The sequence below is a fragment of the Chaetomium fimeti genome (assembly GCF_033439085.1).
Source record: "Chaetomium fimeti strain CBS 168.71 chromosome Unknown B0H64scaffold_5, whole genome shotgun sequence".
Lineage (NCBI taxonomy): Eukaryota > Fungi > Ascomycota > Sordariomycetes > Sordariales > Chaetomiaceae > Chaetomium > Chaetomium fimeti.
Window position 1 is genome coordinate 1,211,422 of NW_026944333.1, and position 27,011 is coordinate 1,238,432.

The 27,011-nt window shown below is 57.3% G+C and overlaps 12 protein-coding genes across 12 annotated transcripts; 9 read left to right on the forward strand and 3 right to left on the reverse strand.

Annotated features, from left to right (window-relative positions):
- The first annotated feature begins 1,501 nt into the window (after positions 1–1,501).
- On the forward strand, positions 1,502–3,232 carry B0H64DRAFT_181036 (mannitol-1-phosphate dehydrogenase). Its single transcript, XM_062798916.1, has 3 exons — positions 1,502–1,519; positions 1,670–1,851; positions 1,910–3,232. The coding sequence occupies exons 2-3, from the start codon at positions 1,797–1,799 to the stop codon at positions 3,049–3,051; spliced, it is 1,197 nt and encodes a 398-aa protein (XP_062657675.1). The 5' UTR covers positions 1,502–1,519; positions 1,670–1,796; the 3' UTR covers positions 3,052–3,232.
- A 476-nt stretch (positions 3,233–3,708) lies between these two features.
- B0H64DRAFT_425096 (coatomer WD associated region-domain-containing protein) lies at positions 3,709–7,454 on the forward strand. Its single transcript, XM_062805672.1, has 10 exons — positions 3,709–4,017; positions 4,237–4,260; positions 4,320–4,365; positions 4,421–4,562; positions 4,622–4,812; positions 4,871–4,942; positions 4,993–5,120; positions 5,173–5,298; positions 5,351–6,168; positions 6,222–7,454. Exons 1-10 carry the CDS (start codon positions 4,000–4,002, stop codon positions 7,204–7,206), a joined length of 2,550 nt encoding a protein of 849 aa, XP_062657676.1. The 5' UTR covers positions 3,709–3,999; the 3' UTR covers positions 7,207–7,454.
- Positions 7,455–7,511: 57 nt separating this feature from the next.
- On the forward strand, positions 7,512–9,582 carry B0H64DRAFT_181058 (CRAL-TRIO domain-containing protein). Its single transcript, XM_062798917.1, has 4 exons — positions 7,512–8,010; positions 8,091–8,232; positions 8,295–8,326; positions 8,387–9,582. Exons 1-4 carry the CDS (start codon positions 7,829–7,831, stop codon positions 9,324–9,326), a joined length of 1,296 nt encoding a protein of 431 aa, XP_062657677.1. The 5' UTR covers positions 7,512–7,828; the 3' UTR covers positions 9,327–9,582.
- B0H64DRAFT_181059 (magnesium-dependent phosphatase-1) lies at positions 9,583–10,593 on the reverse strand. The gene has a single exon (XM_062798918.1). The coding sequence runs from the start codon at positions 10,510–10,512 to the stop codon at positions 9,838–9,840; it is 675 nt and encodes a 224-aa protein (XP_062657678.1). The 5' UTR covers positions 10,513–10,593; the 3' UTR covers positions 9,583–9,837.
- A 764-nt stretch (positions 10,594–11,357) lies between these two features.
- Positions 11,358–12,570, forward strand: B0H64DRAFT_418151 (Glyoxalase/Bleomycin resistance protein/Dihydroxybiphenyl dioxygenase; the record flags this gene model as incomplete). The annotated part of the gene is made up of 6 exons (XM_062805300.1): positions 11,358–11,801; positions 11,855–12,007; positions 12,070–12,102; positions 12,134–12,315; positions 12,376–12,485; positions 12,539–12,570. The coding sequence occupies 6 exons, from the start codon at positions 11,358–11,360 to the stop codon at positions 12,568–12,570; spliced, it is 954 nt and encodes a 317-aa protein (XP_062657679.1).
- Positions 12,571–13,053: 483 nt separating this feature from the next.
- On the forward strand, positions 13,054–14,457 carry B0H64DRAFT_181096 (uncharacterized protein). Its single transcript, XM_062798919.1, has 2 exons — positions 13,054–13,880; positions 13,947–14,457. The coding sequence occupies exons 1-2, from the start codon at positions 13,148–13,150 to the stop codon at positions 14,309–14,311; spliced, it is 1,098 nt and encodes a 365-aa protein (XP_062657680.1). The 5' UTR covers positions 13,054–13,147; the 3' UTR covers positions 14,312–14,457.
- Positions 14,412–15,400, reverse strand: B0H64DRAFT_181107 (uncharacterized protein). The gene is made up of 3 exons (XM_062798920.1): positions 15,219–15,400; positions 14,813–15,159; positions 14,412–14,755 (listed from the first exon to the last, which is right to left on the reverse strand). The coding sequence occupies exons 1-3, from the start codon at positions 15,295–15,297 to the stop codon at positions 14,603–14,605; spliced, it is 579 nt and encodes a 192-aa protein (XP_062657681.1). The 5' UTR covers positions 15,298–15,400; the 3' UTR covers positions 14,412–14,602.
- Positions 15,401–16,224: 824 nt separating this feature from the next.
- B0H64DRAFT_181129 (phosphatidylethanolamine-binding protein) lies at positions 16,225–17,189 on the forward strand. Its single transcript, XM_062798922.1, has one exon. It carries the CDS (start codon positions 16,376–16,378, stop codon positions 16,985–16,987), a length of 612 nt encoding a protein of 203 aa, XP_062657682.1. The 5' UTR covers positions 16,225–16,375; the 3' UTR covers positions 16,988–17,189.
- Positions 17,190–17,949: 760 nt separating this feature from the next.
- B0H64DRAFT_374990 (uncharacterized protein) lies at positions 17,950–18,544 on the forward strand (the record flags this gene model as incomplete). Its single annotated transcript, XM_062802387.1, has 3 exons — positions 17,950–17,990; positions 18,057–18,322; positions 18,411–18,544. 3 exons carry the CDS (start codon positions 17,950–17,952, stop codon positions 18,542–18,544), a joined length of 441 nt encoding a protein of 146 aa, XP_062657683.1.
- Positions 18,545–19,473: 929 nt separating this feature from the next.
- B0H64DRAFT_462757 (uncharacterized protein) lies at positions 19,474–21,928 on the forward strand (the record flags this gene model as incomplete). The annotated part of the gene is made up of 2 exons (XM_062807566.1): positions 19,474–21,028; positions 21,168–21,928. The coding sequence occupies 2 exons, from the start codon at positions 19,474–19,476 to the stop codon at positions 21,788–21,790; spliced, it is 2,178 nt and encodes a 725-aa protein (XP_062657684.1). The 3' UTR covers positions 21,791–21,928.
- A 1,251-nt stretch (positions 21,929–23,179) lies between these two features.
- Positions 23,180–24,835, forward strand: B0H64DRAFT_361456 (uncharacterized protein). Its single transcript, XM_062801732.1, has 3 exons — positions 23,180–23,665; positions 23,798–24,267; positions 24,333–24,835. Exons 1-3 carry the CDS (start codon positions 23,554–23,556, stop codon positions 24,681–24,683), a joined length of 933 nt encoding a protein of 310 aa, XP_062657685.1. The 5' UTR covers positions 23,180–23,553; the 3' UTR covers positions 24,684–24,835.
- Positions 24,836–24,870: 35 nt separating this feature from the next.
- Positions 24,871–26,906, reverse strand: B0H64DRAFT_181200 (amino acid permease/ SLC12A domain-containing protein). Its single transcript, XM_062798923.1, has 3 exons — positions 26,296–26,906; positions 26,117–26,229; positions 24,871–26,066 (listed from the first exon to the last, which is right to left on the reverse strand). Exons 1-3 carry the CDS (start codon positions 26,809–26,811, stop codon positions 25,058–25,060), a joined length of 1,638 nt encoding a protein of 545 aa, XP_062657686.1. The 5' UTR covers positions 26,812–26,906; the 3' UTR covers positions 24,871–25,057.
- Between the last annotated feature and the right edge of the window lie 105 nt (positions 26,907–27,011).

Genomic DNA, 27,011 nt, shown 5'->3' on the forward strand with positions numbered 1-27,011 from the left:
CAACCCATCGACCAGGTTGCAGAAACGGTCGAAGCGGTAACTGAATATGTATTTGTGTGGTGCATCTCGGGGTTTCAAGAGGCAGCGCGGTCGCAGAAACGGTCGACTCGCGAATATGAAAGGCAGGTGAATCCCCCTTGGGGTCGGCTGGGCCAGATTCGGTGCTTGCAAGAGATCCGTTTCGGCCCCGATCTGGCCGGTCTTTGTCATGTTGGGCCAGTTTCGGCAGCCAGACCCTCCAAGTGTCCAGCCAGCCGAAACGGAGCCAAACCAAAACGGTGCTCCATCCCTCATTATTCACGCACTGTGAGGGATTACGTCGCTCACGCTTGAGACTGACATAATTGAGTGCAGCTGCGGCGTGACGTCATAGGTTCCGTTTTTGTCTCGATCGCCAATCTCGCAGGGATAGGGCTGGCACCGCAGAGTTGTTGCTTGCTGTGGGAACGGATAACGAATTGCGCTGCGGGGTTGATTGGTGTTGAGTTCAATTACTGGCCACGACCGGAGTCTTCAGCGCTCAAGAAGAAATAAAACAAACTGTTCGCAAAAACAAAGCGGATAGGATTAAGATATCTCATCCTGGGGACGACACGTGCGGAACGGTGAGGCTTGACGCATGTTCTCCGAGACACCGGGTGGCTTGCCGCTACCCAGCCACTCACGGCCCGGATGGCAACTTGGCTTGCATCGCCATGGCGGCGTGGCGGGTGTGCACAGCGGCATATTGGACCCTTGGTGTTACCCGACCCGTCGTTGAAGAAGAGAGCCCTGTCTTGGACCCCTGCAGTGCCCGCGCACGAACAAGAATCGGGCGGCAGCTGCCGCTGTCTTGGAATATGACGTGAGGCCGGCATGCCCCGATTCCGGATTGTATGTCTGTGTCTGTACGCAGATTAACCCTCCGGAGTGGGCAGAAACAAGCCTGAATGCAATGAGGTGATTTGGTCGTCATCCAACGAGGTTTTCATGCTCGCCATTGTGGTCGGCCAACAATGGCTGTTCAGGTTTGTGGCGACGCGGTTTCGGCCGCCCAGGGCCGTTTCACCGTCGCCGAGGCCATCGAGCCCAGAGCCAAGGATGTCTTATCTGCAGCCTGACGAAGCATAGAACTGACCCAGCCAGCGGGTGATGGATCAATTGGCCCTGCGTGCCCTGTCAGCCAGAGCCAATTGTGCCAATATTCGATCATTCGATCTTCCATTTCATTCCGAAGCAGCTCGCCAAGACAAGGAAAGGAAGTCCACTTCCATTTTCTGGGGCGTTCATCCAGAGGAGGAAAAACGGAGGTGTGGGTCAGTGGGACTTGCACCTGCTGGCGACTGGTCGGTCACAGCAGGAGGGGCTGTTTGGTGACGGTGGGGCCCACAACTCGCCCCTTCCGTCCCATCGCATAACCGGACACAACCGGACAAGCCACAGCAGCCGTCACACAAGGCCCACCGATGATCCAAACGGCTGATGGTCTGGCCCAAGGGTCAAGACAGGTTCCGGTCCAGTGTCCACTATCGTCGTCAGAGTGCGATGCTTTCCAGTTCTATAAAGACAAATGACTTCCCCCCGATGCCTGGCCAGTTCCTTCTCTTGTCTCCAGACACAAACAAAGTGACTCCATCACCATCAACAATTCGCCATTAGGCTAACACACATCCGTCCTTCAATACATCAGATCCTTTGTTGCATCTTTCAACAACAAACGCCACCTACTCATCCTCTCATCACCTTAAATCGATTCGTCGATCCCGCCATCTCTATCCTCCTTCATCACTTCCAACGAAACACACATCACCGCCAAGATGGTAGAAAGGAACGCTCCCAAGAAGGCCGTCCACTTCGGTGCTGGCAACATCGGTATGAGACCCCAGATATTGCATCGTCTCCGGGGCAACGCTAACCCTTGATGATCCAGGTCGTGGTTTTGTCGCCTGTTTCCTGCACAACTCTGGCTACGAGGTCATCTTTGCCGAGGTTAACGACGCCACGGTAAATAAGCTCAACGCCCAGAAGACCTACAAGGTGATCGAGGTCGGCGCCGATGGGACATCAGAGTCCACCATCACCAACTACCGGGCCATCAACTCGAGGACACATGAGGCCGATCTCGTCCGGGAAATCGCAACGGCGGACTTGGTCACCTGCTCCGTCGGCCCCCACATCCTCAAGTTCCTTGCACCCGTCATCGCCAAGGGTATCGATGCGCGGTCAACAGACCTCACCCCTGTCGCTGTCATCGCCTGTGAGAACGCCATTGGCGCCACCGACACCCTCGCCGAGTTCATCAAGGCTCCCGAGAACACCAACCCAGACCGTCTTGCCGACTACGACAAGCGTGCCCGGTTCGCCAACTCGGCCATCGACCGCATCGTCCCCGCGCAAGACCCCGACGCCGGCCTGGACGTGAGGCTCGAGAAGTTCTACGAGTGGGTGGTCGAGAGCACCCCGTTCGAGGACCACGCGCCGCCCGCCGTCGAGGGCATCCACTGGGTGAGCAACCTGCAGCCGTTCATCGAGCGCAAGCTGTACACGGTCAACACGGGCCACGCGACGGCGGCGTACCACGGGTACATCCGGCGGAAGAGCACCGTGTACGACGCCCTGCAGGACCGCGAGATCCAGGAGGAGGTCCGCAAGGCGCTCGCCAACACGGCCAGCCTGATCACGCAGAAGCACGGCATCCCGCCGGCCGAGCAGCAGGCCTACGTCGACAAGATCGTGCGCCGCATCGGCAACCCCCACCTCGAGGACGCCGTCGAGCGCGTCGGCCGCGCCCCGCTGCGCAAGCTCAGCCGCAAGGAGCGCTTCATCGGCCCCGCCGCCGAGCTGGCCGAGCACGACAAGGACTGCGCCGCCCTGCTCGACGCCGCCGAGATGGCCTTCCGCTTCCAGAACGTCGAGGGCGACGACGAGTCGTTCAAGCTCGCCGAGATCATGGGCCAGAACGCGCCCGAGGACGTCGTCAAGCAGGTCTGCGGCCTCGAGCCCAAGGAGAAGCTCTTCCCGGCCGTTGTTGATGTCGTCAAGCGCGTCCAGGCTGATACTCAGTCGGACTAAGCCGGCGACGCAGCGGTCGCGGTTTCATCATCTTCCTGTCTTCTTGTCTTTGATGATTTGATGCTCATTTCTGGGCTTTGTTCCCGCCTTTGAAAGGCCATGGGTGCGGATTGGGTAGCGATTGGGATCTTTTTTGGCAACGCATGGTTTCGGCGTTTAGATTGGCTGTGATTCCTTTTCCTTTGTCTGTCTTGAGCATCAGTGGGAATCACGACGCGACGCACCTCAGCATGGGCGCCTAGAGGAGTTTGGGGTATTTTGCAGATCCTAGACAGGGAAATAAAGATATCAAAACGTGCTTGCGCGACTTCCTTGCAATCTGCGTGACGTGTTTTAGTTGTGATGTTTCGAAAGAGATCCATTATGAAGTGACGATCAAATTTGGCATTCGATGTTTTATCCCAATTATCGTGAGAGCTGAAGTAATTATGATGATGCCATAGCTTCGTGGCGCGGACGCAGAACGCCAGGGCTTGCTTGCCAGAGCGAAAGGACGTTGAGGGGGAATTGAAGCCATCGTGAGCGAGGCGTTGGGTGTGGCAGGCTGCTTGGCGGTAGACCTGGCTCGTGCGCCCCCCTGCTGATTGTGGCCTGAGGCACAGTTTTCAAACTGCATTACCTAATCTTCCTCCCACCTGCGGCTGGATTGACCACATTGGCGAAATTGAGGAAGCGTCCAGACCTCAACGCTACGATACGTGGCTGGCACCTTGATATTTACCGACTGCCTTGCCCACTGCGATTATCGAGTCGCAGCGTCTTCACACCTTCTCCTGGGACACTTTTTCCACAGTCCCGGCGCCAGACGAACCTCCTCCATCGACGATCCATTACCGTTCGCTGCCCCTTTCCACAAGTCGACTCGGTTGTTCTCCTCGTCAACCACCCCGCCAAAGCTACCCGAGCTCGACAACCGCATCCTAAAATCCACGTTTGGTGTCGCCCAAAATGAGGCTCGATGTGAAGGCAGGTTGCACACCTCTCCCTTCCCAATACCGGCACGGTGTCACGGACAACCTGGCCCCAAGCTCCACGCTCTTGGGGCACCGCTAGCTAGCGCGTGCTGTCGGGAGCTTGGTTTCCTCTGGGGCCCTTCTTGCCCGGTCCCATGCCCTGCCGTGGAATGCGCCCATTGAGGATTGACTTCTCCACGAACGGCTTGCTAACATGTTTTCCCACGCACAGCGTCAGCTCTTTGCTCGCTCCGAGGTATGTCGCGGTTCTCCCAGGTACCCCGCCCGCAACGTCGCTAATAAACTTCCCAACAGCGAGTCAAGGGCATCGACTTCCACCCGACAGAGCCGTGGATCCTCAGTACGCTTGCTTCTCCGCGACGATCTCCGACCGATTTCTGACCTTCATGTTACAGCAACTCTCTACAGCGGCCACGTCTACATTTGGTCATACGAAACGCAGCAAGTTGTCAAGACATTCGAGCTCACTGATGTCCCTGTCCGTGCCGGTCGCTTCATTGCGCGCAAGAACTGGATTGTCTGCGGGTCGGATGATTTGTATGGCCCCCTCGACCTGTTGCGTGCTTTCGACGGAGGAACTAACCCCTGGGTGACAGCCAAATCCGGGTCTACAATTATAACACCAGCGAGAAGATCGCTTCGTTCGAGGCCCATCCCGATTACATCCGCGCCATCGTGGTTCACCCGACACAACCCTTCGTCCTCACCGCTAGCGATGACATGACCATTAAGCTGTGGGATTGGGAGAAGGGGTGGAAGAATGTTCGGGTATTCGAGGGCAACTCGCGTACGTGGATGGCGGGCGTGGCGGTCTCGGTATGGAGTCATACTGACAATACGGCTAGACTACGTCATGTCGCTCGCGATCAACCCCAAGGACACCAACACATTCGCCTCGGCCTGCTTGGACAGGACTGGTATGTCAGTTTTCTGCCCGACGATGGGCCCTCTTCTAACACACCACTAGTGAAGATCTGGAGCTTGGGATCTTCGACACCCAACTTCCAATTGGAAGCGCATGAAACCAAGGGTGTCAACCATGTGGACTACTACCCCCACAGCGATAAGCCCTACCTGCTCACCACCTCAGACGACGTAAGCATATCATGCCAGGCGTGGTAGCAGCAACAGCTAACAAGGTCGCTAGCGCACAGTAAAGGTGTGGGACTACACAACCAAGAGCTTAATCGCGACACTAGAAGGCCATACCAACAACGTCTCCTTCGCGTGCTATCACCCTGAGCTGCCGATCATCATCTCCGGTTCGGAAGATGTATGCGATCCCCAACTAATTAATGACTGGAGCCTGTGCTGACGATCGCTAGGGGACCGTGAGGATATGGAACGCCAACACATATCGCTTTGAGCAGTCGTTGAACTACGGCCTAGAACGGGCGTGGTGCGTGGCATACCAGAAGGGCAAGCAGGGCGTTGCGGTGGGCTTCGACGATGGTTCGGTGGTCATCAAGCTGGGTCGCGAGGAACCTGCGGTGTCGATGGACGGCTCCGGAAAGATCATTTGGGCCCGGCACAACGAGGTGGTCTCGGCCGTGATTAAAGGCGGCGAGTCGACCAAGGATAACGAGCCGATCAACCTCAGCACAAAGGAGCTGGGTAACGCAGAGGTTTACCCCCAGGGCCTCATCCACTCCCCGAACGGGCGGTTTGCGGCCATCTGCGGCGACGGGGAGTACATCATCTACACAGCCCTGGCTTGGCGCAACAAGGCCTTCGGCCAGGCGCTCGATTTCGTCTGGGCGTCCAAGGACAACTCGAACGACTTCGCGATCCGCGAGTCGGCCACCAGCATCAAGGTGTTCAAGAACTTCCAGGAAAAGAAGGGGGGCCTCGATGTTCCATTTGCGGCCGACGGGCTCACGGGCGGCGTACTGTTGGGTGTCAAGGGGCAAGGGGGTATCTCCTTCTACGACTGGGCCACAGGGGGCCTCGTACGGCGCATCGAGGTGGAGCCTAAGCAGGTCTACTGGAGCGAGAGCGGCGAGTTGGTGGCTCTCGCTTGTGAGGACACCACCTACGTCTTGAGGTTCTCGAGGGATAACTACAACGAGGCGCTCCAGGCTGATCAAATTGAGGACGACGGCGTCGAGGCCGCCTTCGACGTGGTCACCGACATTAGTGAGAGGTAAAATATTCCGCTCTGGACTCCAATGGATATCTTTGCTAACCCGAATGTAGCATTCGGTCTGCGGAATGGCTTGGAGACGTGCTAATCTACACCAATGGGACCAACCGGTTGAACTACCTGGTCGGCGACCAAACCTACACGGTCGCGCACTTTGACAAGCCCATGTACATCCTCGGCTACCTGCAGCGCGACAGCCGGGTGTACCTCACCGACAAGGACCTGTCTGTCACGTCGTTTGCCCTCTCGCTTCCGGTCCTGGAGTACCAGACATTGGTCCTCCGCGAGGATATGGACACGGCCGCCGAGCTCCTCCCTAGCATCCCGCAGGACCAGCTCAACAAAATCGCCCGGTTCCTCGAGGGCCAGGGCCACAAGGAGCTCGCGCTGGAGGTTGCCACCGACACGGAGCACAAATTCGACCTCGCCCTGTCGCTGAACCAGCTGGATGTCGCCCTGGAGCTGGCACGCCAAGCCGACGCGGACCACAAGTGGAAGACATTGGGTGATGCGGGCCTCGCTGCTTGGGACGTGCCGCTCGCGACTGAGTGCTTCGTCAACGCCAAGGACCTCGGCTCGCTCCTGCTGGTTTACACGTCTACGAACGACCGCGCCGGGCTCGCCAAGCTCGCGGAGCAGGCGTCGCAGGCGGGCGCGCACAACGTCGCCTTCAGCTGCAAGTGGTCCCTGGGCGACGTCCAGGGCTGCATCGACGTGCTTGTCGGCACCGGCCGGCTCGCCGAGGCCGTCCTGTTCTCCCAGACCTACCAACCGAGCCTGACGGCCGGGCTTGTCACGCAGTGGAAGGAGGGCCTGGAGAAGAACAAGAAGGGGCGCGTCGCCAAGGCGCTGGGTATGCCCGGCGAGGATGAGGAGCTGTTCCCGGAGTGGGACGAGTGGCTCAGGCTGGAGAAGGGAGGCCCCGCCCCCGCTGCCGTTGCTAAGAAGGCTGATGATGAGGAAGAAGAGGAGGAAGAATCGGAGGAGGAGGAAGATGATGACGAGGAGGAGGAGAGCAGCGAGGAGGAGGTTGAGTAGTGCCCCGGTTGCTGTATGCTTCCGCGCAACATGCAGAACGGAGGGTACGGGCGGGGGTTAGTTACTGGCGTCTAAGGAGGTTGTCATGTTTGGGAGAGAGCAGCGACAAAAAGCTCTGTTCTGTTTAGCAGAAATGATTACTATGTTGAGTATGATCATGGCTTGTTTCATTGGGATCACAAGCCACCACCACCGCCATAGGTGAGCTCGTCACATCACACATCAACATTTGTTGCTTTTCGGTTTGCGAGGCCAATCAAACCCCGATTTTATGGACCCCAATGCTGGCCGGGGTCGGCCGACAAGGGGTCTTCAGCTGACGGCTGGGGATCCATGTGGGGCCTTCGCGATTTCGGCACCTTCGGAGCACGGAGCCGGAGGGAGGGGACACCCGCGACCCGACGGCCTTGCATTTTGAGGGTCTGTTTGTGCAGCAACTGGTCCCAAATCAAAACAACAAACAGCCACTGCCCCCTTTTCTCTTGTACATGGTTAAACTGCCGGCCTCGACGACATCTCGATCCCCTCCCACCACTCGACATCCGCGTCCCCCACCTTTCCGCGCATAACGTTGCTCTGTACCCCACGTTACTAATCAGCCTCGAGCTGAGCAAACGCGACAATGGCCGATGCGCCAGCGGAAAAGACAACAAGCGCCGGCCAAGATGTTGGCTACCCGCATGGGCATTTGGGGCACTTGACGGAGGGGGAAGAGAACCAACTAAAGGCGTTCAAGGTCTTCCTCGAGGAGAAGGACCTTTACAAGGCCGGGCCCCCTCCTTCACACGATGACCAAACTCTGTTGTGAGTACCGCAGGAGCGCCGGTGTGTGTGTTGGTGGTCCTGCAGTGCGCTAATCCTTCTTCTGCGTTGCCCACGCATAGGCGCTTCCTCCGCGCACGGAAATGGGTTGTCAATGACGCCTACCAGCAGTTCAAGGACACCGAGGCGTGGCGGCAGGCCAACCACTTGAACGTCCTGTACGACACGATCGATGTGGACGCATATGAGCAGACGCGGCGTTTGGTATGAAGGAAGGCCCTGGATTTGGATGCGCAGGAAAGCTGGGCTGACTTGGACGATCGCAGTATCCCCAATGGACAGGGAGGAGAGACAGGAGGTTTGTTGGCCCCGTTCCGGCGCTCACTGTACCGCTCGCTAACCACGCGCTTCCGCACAGAGGCATCCCGCTTTACCTCTTCCAAATCCGCCACCTCGACTCCAAGACCGTGTCCGCCTACGAAAAGGCCTCGGAATCCGCCAACGTCAGCAAAGCGGAGACAGACGGCTCGACCCCGCAACGGCTCCTCCGGCTGTTCGCCCTCTACGAGAACCTGACGCGGTTCGCGCAGCCGCTGTGCACGGAGCTGACGGACCGGGAGCACGCGGGGACGCCCATCACGCTCAGCACCAACATCGTGGACGTGTCGCAGGTGTCGCTGCGCATGTTCTGGAACCTCAAGGCGCACATGCAGGCGGCGTCGACGCTGGCGACGGCGCACTACCCGGAGACGCTCGACCGCATCTTCATCATCGGCGCCCCTTACTTCTTCAGCACCGTCTGGGGCTGGATCAAGCGCTGGTTCGACCCCATCACCGTCTCCAAGATCTTCATCCTCAGCGCCGCCGAGGTCCGCCCCACGCTCGAGGCCTTCATCGAGCCCCGCAACATCCCCAAGCAGTACGGCGGCGAGCTCGAGTTCGAGTTCTTCGACCGCCCCAACGTCGACCCGAATATCAAGGACGCTGTGCGCTGGGAGGGTGGCCACACCGACTTCCCCGCGGGCCCGCTCTACTGGGTGCCGGTGGATGACGGCGCCCGCCTCGCCTGCATGGCTGTCGGGAGTAAGGACGGCAAGGAGCGCCGCGAGAGGGTCGGCACCATCCCGGTCACGTTTCCCAAGGGGGAGATGGCCGCGCAGCCCGTGGCTGACGCTGCTGTTGCTGCTGCTGTTGCTCCGGTGGCGGAGGCGTCAACAGCGCCCGCCGAGGCTGCGGTTGAGGGAATCCAGAAATTGTCGATCACCGACAACAATGTGGCGGGCGAGATCGAGGAGAAGGTGGCTGCCGGCGCTGGGGGGCAGCAGCCAGATCAGAAGGCGACGGCAGTTCCCAGTTGAGCGGGGCATGAGGGGGTGCATACCATACAACAAGACCTGGAGAGCGCTTTGCATAGTTGGGGGTTGTGTTTGGCGCAGCTCAGATAGATACCTTTCTGATTCGACCTTTTTGGGGTTACTTAGGGACTTGGGGGCTTGGATATGGTTGCAAATCTATGTGCGGATAGAATATTACTTCCTTCTGGGGGCCCGGTTGGCCAATATTTGTGTCGGAAACCCTCTTATGTGCCTAAAATCGCGCGCGTGTAACAATCGTACACTACACTACTACGTGTGCCTCTGTTTATCCTGGTCACGCGGATCGTCCCCGCTGGTTCTTCCTTGACCACGATCCCAGCCACCGGCAACGGCACGCTTTGTCGCCGCCAGTGTAGTACCTTACGCGGCGCGGTGGCCTATCCCACCTGTCCGGTCCAGCTCCCCAAACCCGTGTATGCCTCCGACCGGCCTGTCTATCTCTAACACAAACATCTACGCAACATCTACGCTGTGCTAAATCCCGGCCCTCGTCTCACGCCGCCCCCTGGTTCCCCCGCCACTGCATGATCCCCTTCTCCAGCTCCTCCCACGTCAACCCATCCCGAATCAGCCTCATCGTCACCCCCAAGCTCTCCACCTCCAGATTCGGCCGCTCGTCATCAAAAAACAACATCTGACTAAACGGAATCCCCGTCCGCTTCGCCAGCACCTCAAAATGCCTCAGCTTACTCCCCTCATAAATCTCCAACCCCGCATCAAACGCATCAATCGTCCTCTTCGGCCCGCCCTTCTCCCCCCCACCACCCCCAGGCACCCCCTCCGCCAGCGGCAGCGGCGGCGGCAACCGCAACAACTTCAACACCTCGCGACACAGATCGCCCACGGGCGATTTACTCGCCACCGCCAGCCGCGTGTTGGGCAGCGCGGCCAGCAGGCGCAGGATGTGGGGCGCGTCGGGGTACAGGGCGAAGTACTCGCCGTTGCGGTCGGCGAGGGTGGGCGGGTGGGAGCTGGGCACGAGGCGCACGGGCGTCGAGATGTGGATGTCCGAGTAGAAGGGCCAGAGCGTGTAGTCGAGGTCGAGCACGATTAGGTGGGGGAGGGCGTGCCCGTCGTGCAGGCAGGCGGGGGGGGTGAAGGTGATCGGGGGGGTGGTGGATGATGGGTTGTCGGCGGTGGGTTTGGTGAGTTTTTTGCTTTTGGCCATGGTGGTGGTGGAATTGGGGGTTGTCGGGGGGCTGGAGGTGTTTGTTGTTTTGGTTTGTATTGTGTGTTTGGGCGAGTTCGGTGTTGCGTTTCGCGATGGGAGGCACAGGAACGCGGGGCACGTCTTTGGCGATCAGTGGGTTAGGGTTAGCTACCCGGGACACGTCCCAGGCGCAAGGTTCAGAGACCCCTGCTTCTACAATTCCCATTCTCGGGGCCCCCAATTCTCCGCCTTAACCTGTACGAATGTCCGAGACAGTGATATGCCATCGCACCAAAACCCACTGCAAGAAGGTCGGCGTCGGGCCCAGCCTCTTTCACTTCTTATTAACGTGAGATCCCCCGATTAGGGGTTCCCATTCAATGATTCGTATTCTTGTTGCGTCGTCCCGAAGATGAACTCGAGGGGTTTACCCAGGGCCCGCCATTGGCTGGCTCAGAGGAATCACCGAGTTAAGGTGCGAGGCCAAGCAAGCAAGTGCCGCTTGTTTGACCGGGCGGTATCTCAAGGATCTCGTTGATCGCAGCATCCCAAGGAATTGAATTGCCGACCTGTGTCACCCGCTTGACCCCACTAAGCCTACCAATGCCCCGCGTGGCACTGACAACCGGAGTATCCCCAAACATGGGAACGGACTCCAGATATAACCCCCGCTGCTTCAGGGACTGGTGGAAGAGAAGTTTCTTTCCTTCTCTCGCGGACAAGGTCTAGATTCAAGCGAGATCACGACAGCCATTGAACAGTAAAAACCTCGCTGCCTCACACTGACTGTGACCGGCTCGGCGCACTCGAAACCGGCCTCGTCCGGAATCCGACATACGTAACACGCCCATACGTAACCCACTATGGCGTCCGGACTGCCATCAAACCCGCTCAAGAAGATTCAGCTGGTGCGAATAGCCCATGTGTGGTACAAACACGCCGACATCGAAAAGGCCAAGCAGTTCGCCCTCGACTTTGGCTTCGTAGAGACGGGCCAGGTTGGCAAGACGACCTTCTACCGAGGATATGGCACCGAACCGTTCGCCCTCGCCGCCGAGGCATCGGACAAGGACGAGTTTGGTGGAGCGGCATTTGTAGTCGAGTCGGAGGAGGACTTGGTCCACGCGTCCAAAACGTTACCGAAAGAGTGCAGGGCAACCGAGGTGCATGAGATGAAGGACATTCCAGGCGGCGGCAAGAGGGTTACTTTCTACGACCCCGTCGACGGATTCCCGTTCCATCTTGTGTACGGCCAAACACCTGTTGCGAGGGAGGACCCGGGGTTCCCGTCAACCAGGTACAACTATGTAGGCTTCGTTCGGCTCCCTTATTTACGCGCCAGTTTGCTTACACTGCCCAGCCCGTCGAGAAGAACCGCGGTGTCAATGAGTTCCAGCGTTTCCAGAAACGGCCGGCACCGGTGCACAAGCTCGGCCATTTCGGCATGTGCGTGACCAACTATGCCAAATGCTACGAGTTCTACAGCAGCTACTTCAACTTCCACCCCAGCGAGGTACCTAACGCCCTAACCGCGCCCTTTTCTTCTTGTTTCATTATTAACCGTGACCTCGATAGCTTGTTCACAACGATGACAAGGTCGATATCACCGTTTTCTTCCGGCTTGACCGGGGGTAACGAGCTCGTAGACCACCACTGCTTCTTCTTTTTCGAAGGCCCCAAGATGCACGTCCATCACTCCTCGTTTGAAACACACGACTTTGACGCTCAGGTCCTGGGCCACGACTGGCTGCGCCAAAAGGGGTACACCAACTGCTGGGGTGTTGGCCGCCATGTCATGGGGAGTCAGATCTTTGACTACTGGTGGGTTTGAGGCGGTGCTGTCATGTTTGCCGTCGAGGTGGGCTGCTAACAGGACTGCAGGTTCGACCCCGCCGGCTTCATCATGGAACACTATGTCGATGGCGACTTGCTTGATATGAAGGAGCCGACTCATCACACGAAAGCGGCACCGGATAATTTACACGTCTGGGGTGAGCAAGGCGTTGTCCCGCTACGTGTTGGGTATGAACTAACTTCCGCACAGGACCCGATGTTCCTCCAACGTTTTTGCAATGATTGGGAAGGGGGACGGTGAGAAAGGCCTAGCGCATCCTCTTATTCACTCGCGTGAGTATCTTAGTATGACGAGGTTTGTGCGGGCCGTTGTCGTGACCTGAGGATAATCAACGGTAATGTAGGCAATTGTCAAGGCCGGCATTGGTACGTCTCACGCATGTATCTATAGGTACTGTTACCCCTGGCGATATTCCTAGGCCAGGAGGTCGATGTAAAAAGGTCGTCCGAGAAGTGGTCGCTCCCTGTCAAGCAAAGAACGTGAGGTTCACACCATCTTCACCAGCCTGACTTACTACCTACCTAGACTTCCAAGTTAGCCAACGAAGCTGTTGCTTCTGCCTGGTACTTGTGGTATGCCTGGCAGTGTCCCGCGATCTCCCACAGCCAACAGGACTTCTCATGCGGGCATCACGTCCAGAAATAGTAGCCAATCATGCCAAGACGGTGACTGCCCCCCTTCTTGCTTGCCTTCAACACGGTGCACAAACCTCCCACGCATACCCATCACCCTCCCTGCCCTTTTTCCCAATGCACACCGACTTTTCCCCGCCCCCCTTAACACCCAACACGATCGATCATGGCAACCCCCAGGGATGCCCCTCGATTGACCAGGATTCGCTATGTTGGCGACGGCCTTGTCATGTCGGCTATATTCACATTTGACTTCAACGGCGGGTGCTTCGTCACTGTATTGGCGAGTCCGACGGATGAAGCTGGGGGCGAGGCTCTTGTCCCGGCCGATTACCAATTCGATGAGTCTATCGAGGGAAAGATTCTGACAGAGCTGACTGACCTCACCTGGGGCACCGTCGAGGAGGTAATGACAAAGAAGAAGGAAATCAAGCGTCTCGAGCAGCAGCTCGGGGAGTTGGTTGCCGATGTGTGCCGCCCGACCATGCACCGCCTCATGCACACGCCAATTCCGGAGGCCCAAACATTGGAGGACTACCTTTACCCTCAAACTTACATGTTGCAAGTCGTCACCGACTCGGCAGGCGACAACCTGGCGTGCCGAACCTTGGACGGCCCAGGCCATGCCGGGGTCCCCGAGCTCCATCCGCCAATATCTGACGAAAGGCTTCGTGGAATGGGTCTCGACCTGGAGGCGACCGACATTCCGGTCGTTAAGCCACCGCAGATCATTTTGAACCGTCGTCTACAGGGCTTTGTCTGGAAAGTAACAATCGATGGGGAAGAGATGATTTGTAAGGTATCGATCGACGCCTTCGAGTATGCAATAGGCGACGAACTTGCGGCCTATCTCAAAATCAGATCAGCTAGGGTGAAGTTAAGGGTCCCTGAATTAAAGGGTTGGTACTAATGAGAATGCCCTATTTGTTTGCTACGCTGTTTCAACATCTAACACAGTACTCTAGGAATCGTCCAGTCCCATAGGGGAGTGATTGGCATCCTGCTTGGCTACATCCCCCACAAGCACCACAACCTTCGCGCTTTGCTGGCCGAGACAAGTACTGCAGTATCGAGCGAGACGACGACAGAACTCAGGTACAAATGGGCAGCACAAATTCGGGGGACGTTGGAGGAACTACACAGTCTAGGTATTCTCTGGCGTGACATCAAAACTGATAACGTCCTTATTGACGAGAATGGGGATGCGGTTGTTCTCGACTTTGGTGGCGGGAACACCATGGGCTGGGTCGACCCCGATAAGTACGGCACTATGGAAGGCGACGAGCAGGGGCTCCTGAAGATTATGAAGGCGCTAGAAGTTGGGATTTGAATCACGAGACTCACACAACATCCGGGTGTGTGCTTTGGGTAGGAGTACCGGTATTATTGTTTGGATAATATATCGAGCGGAGCTTCTTGCGTAGACACACAAAGCAAAATTATCGCCCTTCAGAACCACAAATACCTAACATAGGTCTCCCTTCTTTTCAGTTGCTAGTTCCCTCGCAGTGTAATGACGGAGTGGCGGCTGCAAGGGCTACGCGCGCGACACGACCCTCTGTCTTCGACAGGTCGATGTATTCTCGTAGTACCACCAGTCCCGGTATCTAACAGGAACATGTCACTTCCCTGAGGCTTTCCGCCGAAAAGGGTGGAGAACACCGGTTGTCGTGTATTCTTGCTTGGTGACCACGTCCTCCCCCTGAAGCTGCTTCTCAACGTTCTTCCAAACCTCAGCTACCACCGGCCTATCCGTAGCACCGCCGATATTCATCTCATGACGCGTTAGTTTGCGAGGCCCTTCCAGTTGTGGTAGCAGCACGCCACTTACCAACGACGGCACAATCGCCCAGCGCTGCAGCACCGTTCCATCGTTCTTCAACACAAGCAGTGCTGGTTGGGCCATGCCGTGCTTGTATCCCCGTAGCCGGTAAAGCTGTGAGTCGCTGATGACCACATCGAGCAACTCTTTGTTCTTGAGGTGCTTAGCGAGCGAGTTCTCTGGGTCGACAATCACTTTGTCGGAGAAGCCCGCAGACGACCGAACTTTGTCCAGATGTTTGGGCGCCTCCGCCGTAGCCGCGGCGATCACGCCCCCGGCAGCCTTGACCTCATCCGAGATAGCTACAAGCTCCTTCAAATAGGCGATACAGAAGGGGCACCAGTGGCCACGGTAGTCTACACTCCAAGAATAAGAGCTTGGCTCATGAGAGGTCAAGATAGGAGTATACACTTACACACGAGGAACACAAAGGCGGAGGATTGGTGAAGCTGGTGAAACTCCTCGACTGGGTTAGGGTTATTGCTTGCTGCCATGGTTCAGTACTGTACAAGGTGGGCTTTGGATCTAGGTTCGAACGACACCCAAGATCCATCAGCGGGAAGAATTCTCAGCGATGTTTAACTATCAGCCGCTGTTTGGAACTCTTAACCATGAAGTCATGATAATCGGGGTCCGAAAAGAGAACGATCAGTAATCACGGCGGGACTTAACCCCGAGTCCGAGTGGCAAGGCGGGCTGCTAACCATGCAAGGGATGTTAGTGAGACGAGTCACTTGCTTGTACATACAGCTACTACAGGGTTGGCTGTGTTCAAACTGGTGAGTGACAACACTAATGCTCCCGGGAAAGGGGGTCGTCGCTGGCCTAACTAGTGGCTGAACGAGAATAAGCGACCACTTGGCACAAGGTCATACCACGCAAGACTCAAGAACAAAGACAACGAGCGCATCGCTTTACACCTATGTGACATGGCTACCAAGTCTAACCAGCGGATACAGCTAGACAAGCCAACGGTACGGCTGGTCGTCGGTGAGCGAAGCAGTACGTTCCTATTTCCGCTTCAACATAAAGGTCTCTGACAATGCGGTTCAGCATGTGACTCAGCTGTGAAGGCGATACCACTAGAACTAGATCTTAGAGACGGTGCTCTCGGATGTCTGTTGTCGAACCACTGCCGCATTTGGTCGACACGGATAGTCACCGTGTCGGCGGCGGTGGCTGGACAGCTGTGGGGGTGAGGACCCGAAACCGAATCACGGTTTTTGGATTTCAAGCGTCTTGCAAGGGAGAATAAACGTAAGTGGTCTTGCCCCAAACAAAGCCAACACTGTTTGGGTTGGCCACGAGCCATCCCATTGATATATTAGTATCCCAAACACATGACGATCCAGGCCCAGCGTCAACGCCAACACGTCCGCCCTCGCCGGTCACAACCCCGAGAGAACTCAGCCAAGAGTTGCTGAAATTCCACCAATCAGATCCTACCAGGTAACCACAAAGGTGCCGACGGGCGGGTACAAAACGACGACGGCAAAAATTACCTACCTTCATCTCCATTGCTCTATATCTCAAGAATCTTCCTCCCCAAGATCAACCCCAACATCCATCACCATGGCGACCGCCCTCCTCTCCTCGCTCCAACAAGCCAACCTCCTCCCATCCAAAGCCATCCCCGCCGACTTCACCCCCACCTTCGACCTCACCGTCCGCTTCCCGGGCGAGTCCCAAACCGCCATATCCAACGGCACGCTCGTGCGCGTCAGCCAAGTCAGCCAGGCCCCCACCATCTCAATCTCCGCGAACACGGCGGCGTCGCCGTCAGCAGCATCACCGGACGCGCCGAAACCGACCCGCCTCACGCTCCTCCTCATCGACCCGGACGCGCCCACGCCCGACGACCCCAAGTTCGCCTACTGGCGGCACTGGGTCGTGACGGGCATCCCCGCGCCGTCGACAGAAGTGGCTGCTGCTGCCAGCGAGGGGCGCACGCTGACGGCGTACCTCGCGCCGGGCCCCAAGGACGAGTCCGGGCCGCACCGCTACCTGTTCCTGCTGTTTGCCGAGCCGGAGGGGTTGGAACTGCGGGCGGGGGACGTGGGCGGGGAGGCGTTTGTGGAGAGGCGGAGTTTTGGGGTGGAGGAGTTCGTGGGGAGGCATGGGCTGCGGCTGGTTGGGGTGCAGTGGATGAGGGGGGTTGGGGATGGGTGGGTGGGGGAGGAGTAGGGTTGGGTGGTTGGTGAGGGTAGGGTAGGTTGGGGGAAGTTAGGTACCTACATGTAGGGAAAGCATTGATGGATTGTTGTTTCGATTGGGTTGTGGAGTGGTAGTGCTGGCTGTCGATAGAGATTGAGCCACGTGGGTGTGAAACCTGGCGGGAGAATACCGAGATGCGTTCAATTGCCGGCACGGATAGAGGTGCGGGCCAGGGAATATCAGAACGATCCATGATGTCAATTCAATCCTGCTCTCCCATTTTTCGACTCGCGCCTGTCAACATTCGGCCCCACACAATAAGTGGCCCTTCTCATGCCCGATGATGTGTAGGTAGCCTCATCTCATCGATTACATACTTGGTATGATTCACACATGTTGTCTGAGATCCCAGCCTGCGAACGTGATCCTCTTGCATGGGACACACTAACCGGAATAGTCCCTGGCCTTGCCGTCATCGAATGGGGGCACACCAACACTGCACCGCCCTGTGTCCGCCGAAAGACGACTGGTTACGCACAACAGGATACGAGCACCGTCGACTGCCTCTTCCGGCAACTGGGGTTGGGATTTGCGCAAAAGTCCTTGAGGAACGGCTGATCCGTGACACCGGACCGTTCGATTGCATGAAACGGGAAGGTGCCGAGCCTTAAGGTCGACATTGTATGGCCGGATCAACGAATCGGGTAGCACCAGTTCGTCGGCTGTCGAACCATGACGTATCCGCATCCTGAATCGAGTTCATCCAACCTCAGTCATGAACTGTGCCGTGGCTTTTATCAAGGCTCAGCCCCGTGTTCATGTTCCTCCAATGTCAGCATCGAGGACGCATCTAGGACGCATCTAAAGACTAGCAACCGACATTAAACAAATCGCGGCCTTCGTCTCCAACCTTTCTGTGTCATGTCAATTGATCCCCCCTCCAACACCGGACACCAAACGAAAATCGTCAAGTAACACCGGCAACCACCAAGATGCACTACCTTTCGAAGTCTCTCGCAGCCTGCGTGGCCTTGTAAGCCAACCGACTGAGAATATCGGCTCTCCACTCTCCATTGCAAAGGCTGACAATCATCCCCAGAGCGGGCTCTGCCCTTTCCCAGTCCGGTGGCATCGGCTCGGTCTCGATCGAGTCGGTCTCGGGCTGCGCCGCCGTGGTGTCGACCACCCACATCTGCAGTACCTGCGTGACGATGGCTTGCGTGGTCCCGGCTACCGTCACCGCCGGCTGCGACGGCTGCGGGGAGACACCGCCGACCATCTACCGCTCGTTCCCGTGCGACGAGGGATGCGACAACATCGGGTGCCAAACGATTTACAGCGTCGCGACGGCGACCGACAATGAATGTGAGTTGATCATGGCCCGGCTCTCTGGCTTGCAGCTGGTGGGGTCTGTTTTCGGTTTTAGACACTGATGTTGACGATGACGCAACAGGCGCGACAGGCGGCGCGGGCCCCACGCCGACTCCGACTCAAGACCCGGGTGCCTCCACAACTGGCGGTAATGAGCCAACTACTTCGGCCAGTACTGCCGGCGCCGCACGCGTGATGCCGTTCCGTCTGTGGTAGATGGCGACGATGGAATGGATCATCGTGATGATGAACGAAGGCAGGGGAATTCAAAGGATCGGGGGATGGCGGTTGGTTGACTTCGGTTCGGTGGGTCAGCGCGCATGTGGGCCTCAGGCGTCGTCGGTTGGGCTGTGCGGCCTGTGCCTCATCTGGGGAAAAAATGACAGATCGTTCCGACAATAAATTCGATAATTAGGTGGTTTCATTTCCCCAATTGACCCCCTACTTGTGATGCATCTCTTCTAAGGGAAACTATAAACATCTCTATACTCTGTCCCCATACAGATTATATTTTGGCTTCTCCTATCTCCATGTTTTGGGTGTCCTGCGGAGGATGGACAGTGGTACCCTGCCTTATCACGCAGGAGAGTGCTGACCACGTCAGAGTGACTGCCTGGGGCACGTTTTCAGACGGTTGGAACCTGACGCCGCAGCACCCGAGCAACTCGCAATCTTCATGACTCCGACGCAGCCCGAAGACCGGCAACGTCTTCTTTTCGCGGCTGCATCGCCATCACCATTACCCGGATACTGTGCATCCGGCAGAGCCGCAGATTTGAGGGTTTTTACACGCTCATTTCATTCCATGGGTTGACGATATTCAATAGTCAATCGTCACTGCGCATTCCTTACTTCGTACTTACGTTCCAAAATGTTGTCCGCTCCTCCCTTGTTCCTAGAAGCTGTCGTCGTGTCATTACGCGCTCGGCATCTTTGACGCAGATACGACGACACAGACCCTTTCTGCAAAGAAATACAGGCAGGACCTGATTCCCAACGATTGGTTGCATATATTATCGATAGCACGCACTTCCGACTCGAAGCTTGAGCCGTGTGGACGGTCAGAGCGCGCCTCCGATTTAAGTCGGACCTCGTGGGCAGCACACGAGTCTCGAAGCAATCCCAGAAATCAATCGGCCACGAAAATGGTGTTCTTCTTCTCCCTCGTCGCCGTGCTTGCCTTCGCGGCCGTGACGGTTGCGTTCGGCACCATTAACGACCCAATCGTGCTCAAACAACACAACGAGCATGAGATGATCACCCGCTTGGCCTTCCAGTGCCCCAGCGACCAGAAATCCGACGGCAACTGCTTCGAGCCCCGCTCGCTCGACCAACTCGCCGGCTACCACAACAACGTCCTTGGGATTGCCCTCACTGGCACGGGTACCAATGGCGCTGTTGGTGCCCCAGACACCTTCGATCCCTTGCCCGAGGGTCCCGAAGCTCACTGTGACGACGCCGACTTCCTCGACGTCCCTGGGTATCCCCGGACCCGGGATGAGGCCAACAGCAAGCTCCAGGCCTGTGTCGACCATCTCCGGCACCGCTTCCGCCAGGCCGTAGGCGCAGCTAAGCGTATGCTGGACGATCGGAACAGGGTGCGTCGGGACATGGTGCAGCTGTATGGCGGAGACTGCACTTTTGCGTTTCCGGGGTGGCAGAGTGATGATTTTGGTCGAGCCAAGTGCAGCGCGCTGGAAGGGTTTGGGCGAGCATTGCACGGCATCCAAGATTTCTACGCCCATAGCAACTGGGCCGACGATGCCGACCCAACACAGCCTATCAGCGTGGCCAACCCACCGGGACTGGGAATGGACGGCACCGCTTCATTCCTTGACTTGCGCGCCAACGGCACCATTCCGCCGGACGAAATCCCTCGCAATCTCACAACCGGCTGCTTCAACTTGCCCGACATCACCTACGGCGTAGGAGTGTGCCAAGGACGCGTCACCCACGGCGCCCTCAGCAAAGACAAGGGCGTAATCCACCTTGATGGCACTTTTGGTCTCGTTGAGCTGGATCCCCGGTCTCAAGCGGTCTCAACCAACTTTAAGCTCGCTGTACGGGCTGCCGTTCAACACTCGCGCGAGGTGTGGGCCAGCCTCCGGGACGAAATCCGGCTTCAGTACGGCACCGTCAGCGGAGACCTCATGATTTGCTCCCTCATCCGTGACAATCCGGTCAAGGACTGCCGTAATCGCACTATGGCCGTGGCCCTCGACAACTCGTTGGCGAGCGAAGCCAACGGCGGCATCGAGATGGAGAAGTTACTCGCCGAGGAGGTAAACTCTAGGTTGAACACCGAGGGTCTGGACAAGATTGCTGTTATCGAAAACAAAGAACCGGCCATTCTTCGATATCCTATGGGCTCACCAATAAATGTGAGCTTTGACCTGTCTCCGCCGTCGGGCCAAGTTTGCATGGCCAGCGGCCTTGAACTGGGTATCGCGAAAACTATCCACGCCCAGCCCGAAACATACGCCGACCGAGGGGCTATCGTCCTTCTCACTACTAGTGCTGAGGACCCGGAATCCATCGACAGCACACTAGACCAACTCCGGCGCGCCGCAGAAGAGGGCATACGCGTTCACTATGCGTGCATCGACATGCACACAAACACCGCCGAGGTCATTCCAGACAAGGCTAAATGGGCCGGGTGCACTCCTGGCGACTCTCTAGTGTCGCCTGTGCTCAAGACCGGTGGGATCGTCGCCTTCGTCGACGGCCCCGCAGCTCGGGCACCCGCGCATTTCGCCAACCTCGTCATGGACAACGGCCTCACAGCTACCGACGAAGACGAAAACACCCCCCGAACACATCCGCATCTACCCCGGCATAGCCCTCGCCGGCTTCCTCAGCCCCGACCGACCTACCAAATCCTTCACCTACCCTCTCTCAGCGGGCGAGAATCTTGAATTTACTGTCAGCAGCGTTGCCGCAAACGGGCAAGGCGCAGAAGCCTGCTTCGGCGTAACGCTGTGGCAAAATTACCCCGACAAGGAGATCGCCACACACAAGAGATGTGGCGACTCCTCCCCCCTGTTGCTGCGCTACGAAGCGAAGGAGCCCTTTGACTTGGTCCTCGAGGCCGAGTACGGGGACACGGCGCCCATGGACGAGCTGCTCCGCCGCGAGGGGATCCTGTTTGTCCTTGCCGTCGACACCAATATGCCAGAGAAGGATGAGACGACCATCAGAACGACGACCAGCATCGTGAGCTCGAGCGCCACTGTCGGTACGGAGGCGTTTTTGTCGAGTGAGACGCTGGAAGTCCTGTCCGGCACCGCGACGGTCGATAGCAGCACTTCGACGTGGACCGAGTCTTTCCGGGTTACCGATGACGGGGCCTTCTCGTTTGTTCGGCTGGGGATCGAACAATACCCCATGTGCAGCGTGCCGACTATCACGGCTACAGCAATGGTCAGCAATTTGACCGCGGGTGGTGACGAGGACGCAGCGTGATGTCGCACGTGAATATCGGGTCTTGGACCTGTAATGTTGAAAAGAATTTATGGAATGATGATGATACCACGCTTATTCATGTACATAGCGGCTTGTTATAGACTAAATCGAACATCTTGGATGTGCCCATTTCTATCGATACTGCTTTCGCATTCTTTTCATGAGGATCTATCTATCACCGCACAGACAGAAGTCAATGTTCGGGGCAAAAAGTGGCTTCGTGTTTCCGCTGCCAAACTCGAAACAACAGCGACCCCTGACTATTCCAGTTCTACGCCCGTTCTATGCCCGTTCTCCCCTTGCGTTGGGCCCGTCTGCCAGGTGAGGAGAGGCGATCCCGAGAACCCGGTGGTGACCCCGGACTGTAGTGAGGCTGGATCGAGGGTAACTCTTTCAATGCCGACTTTTCCGGCATGCGACCCCGCTTCACCAGCAAAGCTTTTTGGGGATTTCGGACGTTTTTTTGAGCATACTAAGTGGATTCGTGCTCACGGGCTCCAAGCCAAAACTGAGCTGAAACGATGGGGTTGTTCGGGGATGATAGGAACGACGGATTTACGGCATCTGCCTCTTTTGCGAGTTGATGTAGATTTCTTCTCGAAACTCAGTGGTGATTCCATCTAGATTGTCTTGGGTGTTTCGTTTGTTGCGTTGGGCATCGGAATGTCCTCGGCAGACCCTTCGTGCATTGAATTGCTGAACTGGGATCCCCGGGTTTCAAGTCCCTGGCCAACTTCATGTTTCTTGGACTCAGATGGTTCGGATAGTCGGGCGTTGATATTATACCCTAACATTGAAACTCGATTGTCCATTCCTTTTGCCATGAACATCTAACTAGATCGTTTTGATATGATGGTTAAAAAGGGCTTGTCGTTGCGAGCCTTGGACGTGTAACGCAGCCATAACCGTGGAATTCCGAACACGGCCATCTAATGTTGCTTGCCCGGAGGCCCTGCATCGGCGACGTCTACTGTGGAGGTCGCGATATTCGCCGATGTTTTAGCTCAATGACAAAATGCCCCCGTTTCGATATCCCGGGGCCATCACTAAAGCCGGCAGATTCCCTTTTGTTTTAGAAAATCCGATCTCCAAAACAACAACCACTCGGGGAGATCGCTGTCGAGGGGTTGTTTGCCTCATAAACAGAGGCTGAGCTTTTTTCTCTCCCAGTTTATTGGTCTTGTAGCTTTGACCGTCACCTGAAACGACGGACAGCTGAAGCCCCAAGCTACGAGTTCCGGGGTGAGTCAGGGGCTCATACCCGAACCACTGCAGCCAAGACTGTCGTGAGGTTACATTGATCGCCCGGCCAGAAACACCCACAGATCTCGCCGGCAAGACGGCAGATCGACCATGAGATGCGATTGGACCCCTGTTTCTCTCTTGATAGTTTAGCGCTCAACAACTGTGTCGTTTTGTCTTGTGTCATGATGCTGCGCCTCGTGTTTCTTGCCCAGAGAGGCCAACCCGGATTCGGGTCGGGCTTGCGATATCGACGAAAGAGGCGGTTGAGGAGGCCTCGAGTGTGAAGAAGATGGGAAAGTCGGCAAGTTAAACACAGGTATAAAGACATCGAGTTGTGACCTTGAATGAACGAGAAGAATATTCAGCAAGCAGAGCTTCCTCGACTCATCAGCCCCTTTCAGTTCACCACCACCGGTCTTCTACTTCGCTCTAGCCCTGGCGGCATTCTGCTTATAATCTTCAACTTTCAGCACTCTCAACCCTGAACACAAACCCAACTACCCACCTACCTAGCCACCATGCATCCCTACGAGATCCTCCTCCTCACCCTCCTCGCCACGCCCACCACCGCCCATGGCGTAGTCACCCTCGTCCGCGGCGCCAACGGCGTCGAAATGCCGGGTCTATCCAGTATGTCCACATCACCCATCCTTTCACCCCCCCCTGGCAACCCATCCCAACCCATCCCATCCCAACCCATCCGAACCCCCCCCCCCCCCCCCCAAAAAACTCACCACCCACTAACCACCACCCACCCCGCAGTCGCCGACGGCACCCCGCGCGACTGCTCCACCAACCGGTGCGGCTCCCAGGCCGACACGGCCATCATCCGGGACCGCGAGATGCGCTCGGGCGAGGTCGGCCCGCTCGGCCGCACCCAGGGCAACGGCCCCATCGACGCCGCCACCATGGTCGCCGCCTTCATGGGCAGCGGCGCCGCGCCCCAGCAGGTCAATGCGGCGAATGCTTCTGTCGGGGTGGAGGATGATCTTGGTGGGTTGGGCCGTGGCGGAAACAGGGGGGGTAGGAATGATAAGAGGGATGGTGGGGCGTGGGTGGTGGCGAGGCAGTTTTTGAAGGGGTTGTTTGGCGGTGGTGGTGGTGGTGGTAACCGGGGGACGGATAGTGCGGTGGCGACGGAGAGTAATGTGGCTGCTATGGCCGGGCAGGGGGCGACGTCGGGCATGCCGACCTGTGCGGATGATGGGACGATCGAGATGGTCTTTCATCAGGTGAGTTTTATTCTTGGTGTGTTGAGGGGTGCGGGAGTGCAGGTGGCTGACAGAACGGGTGGCAGATCAACCAGGACGGGGCCGGTCCCCTCGACGCCGCCATCGATGGCACCTCCGGCGGCACCGACCCGGATGCGTTCCAGCGCGCCCAGGTGACGCAGGACGTCCCGGGCCTCGGGTTCCAGGGGCTGAGCCTGGCGACTAGCAAGGACTTTCCTCTTACCGTCCAGATGCCTCAGGGCATGACTTGCGATGCCACGGTTGCCGGCGTGGACAACGTCTGCGTCGTGCGCGTTCGCAACGGGGCGGCGGCTGGGCCGTTCGGTGGCAGTGCTGCCTTCACCATGAGCGCGGGTGCTCGGAAGCGGGCCGTGGCTTACCGCCTCAAGAAGAGGGCTCAGACCTTCAACGCTTAAGCGGTCAGCTGGTATACAAGAGTCGTTGGGATTACGAGAAATGAGGGACGTGGCACATAGAAGGTGACGGTCGGTATCATGAGGCTTTAGATATGTTTGGCAGGCGTGTTGTACAATAGATTTCGCGGATTCTGTTACAATTTGATTCGCAGTACTTCAGTGTTCGAGATATGAAGCTCCCTAGTTACCAGTTGAAGAGTTCAATCGCAGACTGGTTTTCTCTGTTCTGGTTAGTAACATCACCGCCGCACTTCTGTCAGCTAAATGAGCTGAGAAAATCCGAATTAGATTCAGGCGTAACACTTCCGACGCCGCACATTCCACTATCCAAAGGGTATCCCAACCAAAACGGCATCATAAAACTCATATCCACATCATACGCTCTTGAAAACCCTATTCCACCATTTCGTACCCGCTTGCTGTCCCGGTTCTGGCTGCTTCGCCTCATCCAAATCCCTCCGCCTCCCGGACTGCAGATCAATTTCATGCGCCTTCCACAGCTTTGTCTTGAATATCAGCTTGTACACGATATAAATGACGCCGAAAAGCGGCAGCAAAATGTACGCATCGACAAACGACCCGGCGTTGAACGGCGCAAATGTCGCCCACCCCTGGATCAGGGCTAAGAACAAGTTGGCCGAGAGCCCAAAGTAGGCGTTGTAGGGATACCACAGCGACACGAACGGCAGCTCGCTCTCAGTGTGGCCCTGTGCCTTCCACGCGGCGCGGAAGCGGATATGAGTGAAGCTGATAGCACCCCAGACGAGGAATGTCGAGACGCCGCTGAGGTTGACGATGTAGCTGTAGGCTTGGCTGGCGCCGGTGCTGACGTTCATCATGCTGAGGGCGCCGCAGAGGTTGGTGAAGACGATGGCCGGGATGGGCACGCCGCGCTTGTCGGTCCAGCCCAGGAACTTGGGCGCCTTGCCGTCCTGCGCCATGAACAGGAGCGTGCGGCTGCCGATGTAGATGGAGCTGTTGACGGCGCTTACGCAGGTGACAAAGATGAAGGCGTTGATGAGGTGGACACCGCCCTCCCAGCCAGCGTTTTGAAGGGCTATCGTCATTGGACTGCGCAGGGCACGGCTGCTGCCACCGATTAGGTCGGGGGCGTTCGCGGGGCAAGTCAAGCCGAAGAAGAAGGCGCTGCCCATGTAGACGACGACGATGCGGATGAAGACTTGACGAATGGCGAGAGGCACGGCGTAGCCGGGGTTCCTGGTTTCGGTGGCTGCCACCGCGACGGATTCAACGCCGGCATAGAATGTGCTGCAGAAAACAAAGACGGAGGCGACGCCCTTGAAGCCGTCGGCGAAAGCACCTGGGTCGTTCCAGTACCGAAAGCCGATGGCGTCAGCCCCTTTTACGCCGCCGGATGCGTAGCTGTCTGCTGTCAGAGGGATCCAGGGGTTCGAACGGGGGGGCAAACTAACATGATGCTGAAGAGGAAGTAGGCGATCAGGCCGATAATTTTAATCAATGCCAACCAGAACTCGGCCTCTCCAAACGTTTCCACGCCCAGCAGTTGGAAACCCAGAAACGCGAACTGTCACCGTGTTAGCTCGCCCCCGTGGCAATTGAGCCCCTCCCACATCTAAGGGCAACGACTCACCCAGAAGAGAAGAAAATACCCCCAGATAGGCACTTTGTCGCTCCAGAAAACCATGATGCTCGAAATGACATTGTACTCGTTCGCTAACACGCAAAACCACACAATGTAATAGTTCCACCCGACGGCCACGCCAAAAGCCTTATCCACAAAGCGATCACTCAGTGCGGTGAACGCGCCACCGGTCGGATACAGCGTCGTCAGCTCGCCGAGACTCTGCATGATGGAGAAGGCGATAACGCCAATGACAGCAAAGCCAATCAACAGGGAAGCGGGCCCGCCGGCGGAGAGGGCGCCACCGGCACCGATGAGCAGGCCGGGGCCGATGATGCCGGCCAGGGCCATCATGGAGAGGTGGCGGGTCTTGAGGCCGCGCTTGACACCGCTGTTCGGGTCGATGGCGCGGAAGTCGTCCGAGTCGGAGCCTGTGGCGGCCTCGGTGGTGGTGTCGCGGTCATGGTTGCGGATGGAGACGTCGTCGTCCTTGGTCGGATTCGGCTTGAGTTTTCCAAGCATCATGTGTTTTTGCCAGGACCAGCGACAACACCAAAAGTTGAACACGAACGATACCGGAATCCGCGGCGGTCAAAGGAGTGTTATGTGGGGGTCGACTGGCCGGTTCTGGCAAGAAACGGTGTCGATCAGGGACCGGAAAGGTGGGAGGAGGGTGGGAGGAAGGAGCAGAAGAAACTGCAACACCACTCCCGACAATGGGGGCA

What these genes read in the sequence shown, in the direction of transcription:
- B0H64DRAFT_181036 (XM_062798916.1), top strand. Translation starts at nt 1,797, where the DNA reads ATGGTAGAAAGGAACGCTCCCAAGAAGGCCGTCCACTTCGGTGCTGGC. An exon ending in CTTCGGTGCTGGCAACATCG is followed by an intron (nt 1,852 to 1,909) that starts GTATGAGACCCC and finishes TTGATGATCCAG; the next exon opens with GTCGTGGTTTTGTCGCCTGT.
- B0H64DRAFT_425096 (XM_062805672.1), top strand. An exon ending in GGTATTCGAGGGCAACTCGC is followed by an intron (nt 4,813 to 4,870) that starts GTACGTGGATGG and finishes CAATACGGCTAG; the next exon opens with ACTACGTCATGTCGCTCGCG. An exon ending in TCATCTCCGGTTCGGAAGAT is followed by an intron (nt 5,299 to 5,350) that starts GTATGCGATCCC and finishes GACGATCGCTAG; the next exon opens with GGGACCGTGAGGATATGGAA.
- B0H64DRAFT_181058 (XM_062798917.1), top strand. Translation starts at nt 7,829, where the DNA reads ATGGCCGATGCGCCAGCGGAAAAGACAACAAGCGCCGGCCAAGATGTT. An exon ending in CACGATGACCAAACTCTGTT is followed by an intron (nt 8,011 to 8,090) that starts GTGAGTACCGCA and finishes GCCCACGCATAG; the next exon opens with GCGCTTCCTCCGCGCACGGA. An exon ending in ACAGGGAGGAGAGACAGGAG is followed by an intron (nt 8,327 to 8,386) that starts GTTTGTTGGCCC and finishes GCTTCCGCACAG; the next exon opens with AGGCATCCCGCTTTACCTCT.
- B0H64DRAFT_181059 (XM_062798918.1), bottom strand. Translation starts at nt 10,512, where the DNA reads ATGGCCAAAAGCAAAAAACTCACCAAACCCACCGCCGACAACCCATCA.
- B0H64DRAFT_181096 (XM_062798919.1), top strand. Translation starts at nt 13,148, where the DNA reads ATGGCAACCCCCAGGGATGCCCCTCGATTGACCAGGATTCGCTATGTT. An exon ending in AAGGGTCCCTGAATTAAAGG is followed by an intron (nt 13,881 to 13,946) that starts GTTGGTACTAAT and finishes ACAGTACTCTAG; the next exon opens with GAATCGTCCAGTCCCATAGG.
- B0H64DRAFT_181107 (XM_062798920.1), bottom strand. Translation starts at nt 15,297, where the DNA reads ATGGCAGCAAGCAATAACCCTAACCCAGTCGAGGAGTTTCACCAGCTT. An exon ending in CGCCTTTGTGTTCCTCGTGT is followed by an intron (nt 15,160 to 15,218) that starts GTAAGTGTATAC and finishes CTTGGAGTGTAG; the next exon opens with ACTACCGTGGCCACTGGTGC. An exon ending in GGGCGATTGTGCCGTCGTTG is followed by an intron (nt 14,756 to 14,812) that starts GTAAGTGGCGTG and finishes ACGCGTCATGAG; the next exon opens with ATGAATATCGGCGGTGCTAC.
- B0H64DRAFT_181129 (XM_062798922.1), top strand. Translation starts at nt 16,376, where the DNA reads ATGGCGACCGCCCTCCTCTCCTCGCTCCAACAAGCCAACCTCCTCCCA.
- B0H64DRAFT_361456 (XM_062801732.1), top strand. Translation starts at nt 23,554, where the DNA reads ATGCATCCCTACGAGATCCTCCTCCTCACCCTCCTCGCCACGCCCACC. An exon ending in CGAAATGCCGGGTCTATCCA is followed by an intron (nt 23,666 to 23,797) that starts GTATGTCCACAT and finishes CCCACCCCGCAG; the next exon opens with TCGCCGACGGCACCCCGCGC. An exon ending in TCGAGATGGTCTTTCATCAG is followed by an intron (nt 24,268 to 24,332) that starts GTGAGTTTTATT and finishes AACGGGTGGCAG; the next exon opens with ATCAACCAGGACGGGGCCGG.
- B0H64DRAFT_181200 (XM_062798923.1), bottom strand. Translation starts at nt 26,811, where the DNA reads ATGATGCTTGGAAAACTCAAGCCGAATCCGACCAAGGACGACGACGTC. An exon ending in GGTATTTTCTTCTCTTCTGG is followed by an intron (nt 26,230 to 26,295) that starts GTGAGTCGTTGC and finishes ACACGGTGACAG; the next exon opens with TTCGCGTTTCTGGGTTTCCA. An exon ending in TACTTCCTCTTCAGCATCAT is followed by an intron (nt 26,067 to 26,116) that starts GTTAGTTTGCCC and finishes GACAGCAGACAG; the next exon opens with CTACGCATCCGGCGGCGTAA.